General features: G+C 27.6%; 1 protein-coding gene and 2 non-coding genes across 3 annotated transcripts; all 3 read left to right on the top strand.

Annotated features, from left to right (window-relative positions):
• Positions 1 to 3003: 3003 nt before the first annotated feature.
• LOC125829792 (probable carboxylesterase 120) lies at positions 3004 to 4078 on the top strand. The gene is made up of 2 exons (XM_049508989.1): positions 3004 to 3536; positions 3616 to 4078. Exons 1-2 carry the CDS (start codon positions 3017 to 3019, stop codon positions 4074 to 4076), a joined length of 981 nt encoding a protein of 326 aa, XP_049364946.1. The 5' UTR covers positions 3004 to 3016; the 3' UTR covers positions 4077 to 4078.
• A 4254-nt stretch (positions 4079 to 8332) lies between these two features.
• On the top strand, positions 8333 to 8408 carry LOC125829920 (small nucleolar RNA R160). Its single transcript, XR_007443114.1, has one exon. It is a non-coding gene; the product is annotated as a small nucleolar RNA R160 (small nucleolar RNA).
• A 181-nt stretch (positions 8409 to 8589) lies between these two features.
• LOC125829921 (small nucleolar RNA R160) lies at positions 8590 to 8669 on the top strand. Its single transcript, XR_007443115.1, has one exon. It is a non-coding gene; the product is annotated as a small nucleolar RNA R160 (small nucleolar RNA).
• Positions 8670 to 9775: the final 1106 nt, after the last annotated feature.

The following is a 9775-nucleotide window of genomic DNA, read 5'->3' as shown; positions in this document are numbered from 1 at the left end:
GACTTGTGCTAAATAGTTATATCACCACAATACAGTTAGGAAAAGAAAAAGTGAGGGTGATATTTTTCTTTGGTCAAGAAATACAATTATATATTTTTTTAGATTTCTTTTTTTATTTATGTGTGCTATATTAAAAGAACTAAAAAAATATTTAACTCTGTTAACTATATTAAATGTGCATTGCAAAGAAATTAAAAAGACATTTTTAGAATATGTTAAATGTAAAACTTAATTTTGTCTTTATTTTCATTAATTACTCCACACAACTTTTTATTTTTTATGACCTATAAAATAATTAATAGTCATATTCATCATATTATTTGGTGTTTCATATTGTAGCCCTGTAAATAAAATTATTGTACGATTTTATAGAAGATCACATTAGTTTTTTAGGTTGTTATATTTTCGGTGATTATTATATTCATATTTTAATTTGATTTGAAGAATAAGATGAAGAATGGTGATCGGCTTGTGGGAGTGGAGTAGACGTCCATAAGAACTCGAAAGATATGTGTACTGATTTCACATTTTTCCTTCTATTTTTTAATGAGTAAGGAATTAAGAATGATGTTGCATTTTTATTGGTATGATTTATCTTTATTTCGCATCTTATGTGAATTTCTTATTGCAATTTTTTTTGTTCAAAATAGTAAAAAATTTAATAACTTTTGAAAGTCTACTAAGTACTAACCAAACATTTTTATCTTACATCAATATTATATTTAATAAAATTATCAAAATTTTATCACTCTTTATAACCGCGCGAAGCGCGGAGAAGTTTCCTAGTTCATTAATAAAATAAAGTGGGTACAATTTTTTTTATCTCTTGATTCATATCTCCTAAGATTTTTTCGTGATTCAAATTTTTTTATCTCTTGATTCTTATCTCCTAAGATTTTTTCTTGATTCGAAGATTGTTAGTAGCGTATTTCTCAAACGTAAGAGACCACATTTTGATCTCTTTATTAATATCTCATGAATTTGTGGAGTTTTAGAAATTTCTTTGAGAAAGACATAATTAATTTCTTTGTGATCTCTTTTATGAATACCCAAAAATATAAATATTAAAAAATTTATGGGATACTCAGATGTTTTTCAATTGAATATGTAGGGTTGAATCTAACTGAAATTGAAAACGTCTTGTAGAGTTCCCATTGAAATTGAATACGTTTTGCAAAGGCCTATAAAATTTCGACATTTACATTAATGAATGAGAAAAATAATAAAAAGTAAGTAAAAAGGAAAATAAATAAATAAATTTAAAAAAGGAATAAATTAAATATATAAAAATTTTAATATTAATAATTATGTGTGCTAATTAATTATAAAATATGTGATTAAAAGAAAATATATATTTAATTAATTATGTTTCTTTCAAGTTTTTGGCTTCTCACTTGCTGTTTTTGTTACATTTCAGATTTCACTTGAAGGGATCCTTGTAATACCTTTTCCTAATATGAATCATTAATATTCTCAGCCTAAACCTATTCTTGCTTCTTAAGTGGGACGGGGTTTGGGTGGTTGGAGGCTGTTTTTTTTTTTAGAGAATCGTAAAAAATAAAAATTAATGTTGAAATATTTATTTGAATTAGTTAAATAAGTTTAAGTTGGTTTTTCTTTTACCTTCTTATAATTTAAAATTATTTTTCGACCAAAATATCATAGGTTTTCATTTAATTCGTTACTTTTGACATATCATTTACAAACGCATTATACACATTTTATACTTTTAGCTAGTTGTTAAAAATTATCTCTAGTTCGTCAAAAGAATTTCTAATAGACACATATTTTGAGTTGTTTAAATGTTCGATATGAACATATCCAACTTCAAATGTCAAAATGAAAAATGTCGACAAATTCTTCCAATGTCAAAATGAAAAATGTTTGACAAATATAAAGGACCCCTTGCGACTTTACCCATTTAGCTTTTACATGTCTTTGCATCATAGAAAAGGAAAATAAAACACGAAAAAAATTTATTGCCCTTTTTTGATAAGTGAAAAGTAACAAGTAAAAATGAAAATCGATTTTAGGAATAAGTGATAATTAAAAATGAACGGAGGGGTAATAAGCAACTAATGGTATGTTATTAAATATTGTGACATCAAGATGATAAACTTACCTCCTTAGAGACTTCAGGAATAGAAGGTGAAGTTTTGGAGGAAATCTGTGAATTCTGCAATTCACAAATCCTATCAAAATACAACCCAACAGATCAAAGAGTCTATCGCAGGCCAACAATTTTTCACAAGGTATATTATAATTTTATTTTTATTTAGAAATAATGATGTTTGTAAAAAAAAAAAAGAGAGTACAAAATCTTCATAAAAAAAATGAATGTCTATTTTTTAAACATAAAAATACTTTAAAATTTTAAATTAAAATAATCACATCTTCATATGAGTAAATAAAGTTTTTTACAATAGATCTAAGGTAATATATCATGAATACATGACAAAAATCTTATTGAAATAAATTAATTATTACCATTATAAGAATGATATTGCTATAAAAAATAATATTACTATAAACAATAATAATACTATAAGATGTTTTAAGTTCTTTTATTCAATTTTGACTAATTTTATCAAACAATTATTTCAAAAAAGTAAAAAAAAAAAGCTTATTATCGAATCTTTTTAGTGCACGTCAAAAACACTAGGCCGTCTTTTGGTCTTTATCTATTGATGTCATTCTAATGAAATACTTCTGAGAAATTAATATTTCTAAGAAAAGAAATTTCTCAAATCCTATTAGCGTATTTCAATTTTTTTTTGAGATTTGATATCCTCATGTTTATTTGTGAATATTTAAGTGACAAATATATATTTCGAAATAGAGTAAACAATAAGGAATTGAACATGGTCAGAAATGATCCAAGCAAAGAAATAGTCATTTCCTAATAAATCGACAAGTAGCACCTTCTTCGCATCGATAACAACTCCCACTCCTCACACACTATATATAACACCTAAACCTTTGCCTCTTTTAACACTGAAAGAAAAAGAAAACGATTATGGCTAGCCAAAGGTTTGCTCGTCCAATTTTTGACAATCCTTTTCTTAAGATTCAAGAATTACCAGGTAACACAGTTAAACGTAATTCTGAATCCCTCAAACAAGCCAATTGTGATCCAAAAGGCACATCATTAGTCGTAACTAGGGATGTTGATCTTGACACAACAAAAAACACTTGGCTTCGACTATACGTCCCAAGACGTTTAACAAAAAATCCTACTCCTAAGAAATTGCCACTCATTATGTACTATCACGGTGGAGGCTTTGTTTATTTCCATGCGAATACTTTTATATTCGATGTGTTTTGCCAGGCACTTGCTGAAAGAGTTGGTGCTATGGTGATTTCACTCGAATATCGTCTTGCCCCTGAACATCGCCTTCCTGCAGCTTATGATGATGCTATGGATGGGTTAGAATGGCTTAAGTCTACTAAGGATGAATGGGTTTGTAATTATGCTGATTTGAGTAAAGTTTTTCTTGGTGGAACTAGTTCTGGAGGTAATTTAGCTTATAATGCAGGTATATATGTATGTCAACTTACACTATATTTCATTTTGTGTCTTTAGTTTTAGATTGACTTTATGACCTCTATATGCAGGGCTACGTGCAGCAGCTATGGCAAAAGAGCTAGAGCCAATAAAGATCAAAGGTTTAATATTACATCATCCATTTTTCAGTGGTAAAAACAGGACAGAATCAGAGGAAAAGCAGAAAGATGATCAACTTCTACCACTTCATGCTGTAGACAAAATGTTCGACTTATGTTTACCAAAAGGAGTAGATCATGATCATGAATATTGTAATCCATGTGCTAATGGAGGATCAAAACATTTAGATGACATGAAAGAGTTAGGATGGAAAGTATTTGTGAGTGGTGTATGTGAAGATCCACTAGTTGATGCTGCTCGTGGATGTGTAAGGTTGATGGAACAGAAAGGTATAAAAGTATTCAAGTTTTTTAGAGATGGATATCATGCTATGGAAGTGTTTGATCAATCAATGGCTGCTGCTTTATACGATGCTGCTAAAGATTTCGTATATGCTGTTAGTAGAACTTAATTTATTTATTTTTAAATGTAGTATAGTATGTGTTATCGTCTATGGTGTGTTTTGTTTTATTTAATTTGTGCAAATAAGAGAGCACTGTTACTCCATATATTGTATTATCAAATTGCTCTAATAATAAGTTGTTCTATTTTTCTGATGAATTAAAATGAGTTTTCAGTTAATCACTAGAACGATCTGATGGGGAATTACAGGTAGTTGTCACAGTGTCATTAGTTCAATTCAATGCTTTCTTGGTTTCAAAATAAGTGGTGTATTTAGTTTGATCACATTAGAGTTATTTAAAAACAACTCATTCGTAATATATATGTATTTAGTATATATATATATATATATATATTTATTGATTTAACACTTTTTTTTTATTAATTTAATATATTTTTTAAGGAATAATAAATAAAATGATAAATTTATGACACCATCTTTTGAATATGATATATTTCAGTGTTTTAAGAAATGACTATAGTTTGATAAATGATTTATTGACTTTCTAAACTAGACATTGATTTTTAGCATAATAAATAAAAGTATATGAAGGGAGCCATAAATTAATTTTAAAATATTTATTTTACTTTTAATAAAATAATTTATAGTGATATAAATATTCACAACTTATTTTAAACCATATATTTAAAAATATTCCTTTATTTTTTCATCTCTATGGTCAATAAAGCATGTTCACTTAAATTGGAATGATGGGATCTTCACAAAATATTTTGATATCCATATATTATTTCGTTATCTAGTAGGAAAATAAGTTAAAATATACTATGTGCATAAATATGCTTATACTAAATAAAAAATATTGGGATTGTAATGTCTTATTTCATTTTAATTCTTTTAGATTCAAATTGATCAGACTTCATCGTCTTTTAAATCTCAAATCCTTTATATGCGGTTTCACATTTTTCCTTTATTATCTATTTCATATTTTTACTTTATTATCTATGGTATATTCTTTAATGGAACATGAAATTTTTAATCATTTTATAGCTGAATAATATGTTCATTGCATCTAATATTCGCCTAATGTGTGAAATATTACTCAAAATTATAATTTTATTATGTATAAGACCTGAGTAACGATGAGGTTTGATTGGCTTGGTTATGAAAGAATCAAATTAAATATTTTTTCATTTCAAAATAAATGAAATTTTGTAGTGTTACTCATGTCTTAAAGAAAATAAATTAAAGACATTAAATTATATGATGATTTGTAAATATCACCTTTTTGCTTCTTTCCAATCTTTTCTTAAAATTAGAGATCGTCAATAAAACCCATTAAAAAGAAGAGTAATTTTGGAGGAAAAAACAACTAATACATTTTTGAATTTGGAAAAAATCATTCATTTTAAATCATTGAAAGGTGAAAGAGGTAAATCATATATTTTTTTAAAAAGAGAAGTATTGAAAACACCCCTAAATTGACGTGAATTATTAGTTTTATTCTGAACTATTGATAGCCTTAAAAATAACTCTTTATTTGATTAACTAAATTTAATTAAATAGTAAAATACACCTCTAAATTCGCTAAGTTCAACACTTCTCTCGGTTTTTTATTAAGTTCTCCATGGTCCTACCCGAATATATTCGAGACCACTTGTTATGTCATGTGTGATGTGGCAGATCGGGGATGTATCAAAGTTTAGTTAGTCGAATAGAGAGGTATTTTTTTAGGTTAATTGTTAATAATTCGGAGACTTAACTAATAATTTATATCAAATTCAAAAGTGTATTCAATACTTTTATCTTGAAGAAAATTAAGTTCAGAAAGCTGATTGTAGTACTCTCGCATAGTATGAGGAGGTGGGACAGCGATAAATAATACTAAAATTTCAGAGACACATCATATACTTTCTCCGTCCCATATTAGTAACTTTAATTTGTCAAGTAAATATATTCACAAAAATAACAACTAAAATTTATTGTCATTTATTTCGTGAAGTAAACGTTATCTAGTACATTATATTGATGCTCCAAATTAAAATATAATCCAAAACCTTAATATATTTATTCACATTTGCAAAACCCTCCCCAACACAATGCATGAGGAGTTAAACATGCATATAGACAATCTTCATTACTATTACATGCTTGTTCTGCCATCACATCTGCAAGAAAAGATAAAAATAAAAATAAAAATTAGTAAGCTCAAATACATATATTGTTAAAGAATATATTTATATAAATTGTATATATATATATTTATTTATTTATTTATAAAACAAGAACAATTATTTAATTTTATCGACTAATTAAATATATTCATCTTATATGTGTTATATAAATTGTTACGTACCTTCATAATCAGTGGAGTATATCTTGGATGATGAACATATGCAAATCCCATTAATACAATAAGGAGTTCCTGATGCGCAGTTTACACAATCTGCGACAGTCTTACACGTTTCTTGTTGTCCTAATATCATATCTGAATATTAAAAAAAATCGTTATTAGTAGTTATATACTTTATATATTGATGAATTTTTGGAGGACCAACTAGCTTGTTATGTAAATTTCGACACAGAAAAAGATGAAGATATCCTTACCACATGAAATGATCAAGAAGGTTATTATTAAAAACATAGTCCTTGAAGTCTTGTCCATATTGCCTAAGAGAATGTCTTTCTTTTCTTTTTATTTTTATTTTTCTAATTTGCTTATTATTGCAACATTATAAAGTACAAAGAGATTTATTAAGAGATTTAAATAGTCATATTATTTCTGATTTCTTTCCCAATTTTTGAAATTTGATTAGTTGTCAAAAAGAGATCTTTGGTCTATGGAAGATGATCATCAAAGAATAATGTAGGGGTTAAGATAAGTAACAATATCTAAATTATGAAAAAATTATCAATTAGACACCTAATGTATGGGATTTTATGTTTAAATTATAGTTTCTCCATTTATGCTATAAATCCAACTTACATGATATTTTCATTATTATTTGTTGGTTCATTACTTATTTGGTTTTATTTATACATAACTTATACTCAAAATCGTAAAGGTACTATATATATATTTATACTGATAATTTTTATAATTAAATTCTTCAACAATATATGTATTGGCCCATACTAAATTTCTTTTATGATCTTTCTTGTAGATGATCATGTGCCTTGTAAGAGTAAAGAAGATTGTGGTATTTCATGTGATAAGCCATTGTGTTGGAGAGGGTTTTGCAAATGTGAAAGTTTAGGACTTGGATTATATTTTAAAGAGTATCATCAACGTACTATATAATGTTTACTTGATGAAACAGATGGTAATAAAGTTTAGTTGTTATTTTTGCGTATATATTAACTTGACAAAGTTTTTCGTAATCAGATAAGCTGAATTGTATACAAAGACGAATTTAGATTTGAGATTTTGGATGCCAAAAGTAATAGTTTTTTTACTCTTTTCCGATTAGTTTACTATAGTTAAGAGGTAATTTTACTTTTAATAAACCAAACCAAAATTAGGAGTGACAATTCGATGGGTTATGTCATATTTGGACGAGTAATAATGGATCAAGATAACAAATGGTTCAAAATTTAATCCAACCCAAATTTGCTTGGATCAAGACAGATTGTGTAATGGATAATAAAACGAGTCAAGCCCCAGTCCAATCCAATTCAATTTTGATAAGTTTTAATTATCCTATTTATTCTTTACAATATTTTAGTACCTAACATTTTTTTAATTGTGACTATATACAACATAACAATTTTTTTTAAAAACTTAAAAATATTTTGAAAAGATCCCTCTCGAGTTAATTTGGTTACAGATTAATCTAATATTTAATAAATTGAGCTAATTAAATAGGTGTGTCAATAACCCATCCAAACTTAAACGGGTTGGAGGGTTGGGTCGGATTTTACCAACTCCAACCAAAACGCCCTAATATTTTCCTATAAATAACATTATCAATTCAAGGCCTGAAGAGCGCCGCCATGGCTTCTAGCTATCAACTTTTTTGAAGAAGGATTGCTTCTATTTCTAGTAGGTAGATCTATATATATTTATTTTTTTAGAATAAGATCTTGAATTTTATTTTTTGCACCAAATAGCCCTTTGCAATTATAAGGTTTATTGCAGAGAAAACACGAGATAAAGGTTTTTTCTGGTGCCAAATTGATATATTTTTGGTAAAATTTTTGGCTGAATATTTAGTCAATTTATTCCGCTCTACTTTGCCAAAATAAAAAAATTCTTTTTTTTTGAAGTTGTTTAAATTTTGTGTTTATGCTTGAATTTAAGACTGGAAAGCAAAATGATGAAAATATTTAAGCTGAATTATATGTTGAAATTCATATATTAGCCTTCAAAGTTCTCTGATTGCATTGATTTAATCATTTTCTTAATTGTGGCTACGTCAAATCGTTTATGCGTTCGGCGTTTTTGTCACTAATTTCTTTGTATTCAATGAATTTCTTAAGTCACTAATTGGGGGATTGGTTATTATTTGAAAGACTTATTTGTTTATTTCTTATTTTTGAATGGAATTTACTTGAAAAGTGGCAAATCAAAATGATGAAGAACTGTTAGCTGAAATTTGTATGTTGAAGTTACATATCATATGCCTTTCAAAGTTCTCTGATTGTGCTACTTTGATAACCAAGAATTATTTTTTTTGAGCTTTCTTGTTATTTGCAATAATGTTGAAGGTCTTTGGAAACTTTATTGTTTGTTGTTTATTGTGCTTCGATTATTGTATTATTTTGTTGTAATTATTGTTCGGAATGCTTTCAATAGTGCCTTTTTCTATTGAAATGAACCTCCTAGAAAGCGTATGATAAGGTCTATATACATTTTATTCTCTCCCAACCATGGGTGGAGCCACCCTTTAAAATAGTCTTTTATGTATATATAGTAGACGGTCGAATTTTTGATTCCGTTGGTAGAATAACTTAAATTATGAGTTAAGCCATAAGGAACTTTAGATAGTTCTCTATTTAAGTTTTCAGCTTTTGATATACTTTGAGGCTTTGCCTTTCGAAGCATTTTCTATTTCTAGTTTGCATTATTTTTGGATTGTGGCTAGCGTGCTTTGACTCTTTGAAGATAATTATTGAAATTGAGCACCAAAATGCATGGTCTGTCTTATTATACTATCGTCAGACTATACGAGCATGGTGCTACATTAAGGTTTTTCTTATTATCTGTTGCTACTTGTACTTTTCATGTAACACTAGTGGCAAAAGATCTTATGAGAATAAGAAATACATCAATTTTTATGTGTTCATCGCTGTCTGACCTGTTTTGTTTGTCTAATTTCTTGAAATTTGATTAAGTTAATTCGACTAATGTAAACGATTTGAGCACCAAAATACATGGTCTATCGTATTTATACGTAGACTATACGAGCATGGTGCTACATTAAGTTTTTTTCTTATTATCTATTGTCACTTGATGTCTCTTTTTTCGTCGGTGGCTGAGGATCTTTTTGGAATAAGAAATAACATCACTTGAATTTTTTCAGCTATAAACATTGTTCCTAATGAGTTGTGAGTTTTGTACAACTAATATTGTGAGGGTGGTGCTAGTTGAACCTTCTTCGGACCCTTCCTAGTGGCATGATTGAACCCAACTATTAATGAGTAAAGATATAAAGTGACACCTAAAGTTGTTTTGAATTTTTAAAAAGTCACTTTAACTATACGGGTGTCCTATTACCCCACAAAAGTATTGAATATCGTTGTAAAAGGGT

The sequence above is a fragment of the Solanum verrucosum genome, unplaced genomic scaffold (assembly GCF_900185275.1).
Source record: "Solanum verrucosum unplaced genomic scaffold, falcon-dt-bn FXZP01000008.1, whole genome shotgun sequence".
NCBI lineage: Eukaryota > Viridiplantae > Streptophyta > Magnoliopsida > Solanales > Solanaceae > Solanum > Solanum verrucosum.
Note: the sequence above shows the minus strand (reverse complement) of the source record. Positions and strands in the feature narration are given on the sequence as shown.

Coding starts and splice junctions, on each gene's coding strand:
- LOC125829792 (XM_049508989.1), top strand. CDS start 3,017: ATGGCTAGCCAAAGGTTTGCTCGTCCAATTTTTGACAATCCTTTTCTT. Junction 3,537..3,615: donor TAATTTAGCTTATAATGCAG/GTATATATGTAT, acceptor CTCTATATGCAG/GGCTACGTGCAGCAGCTATG.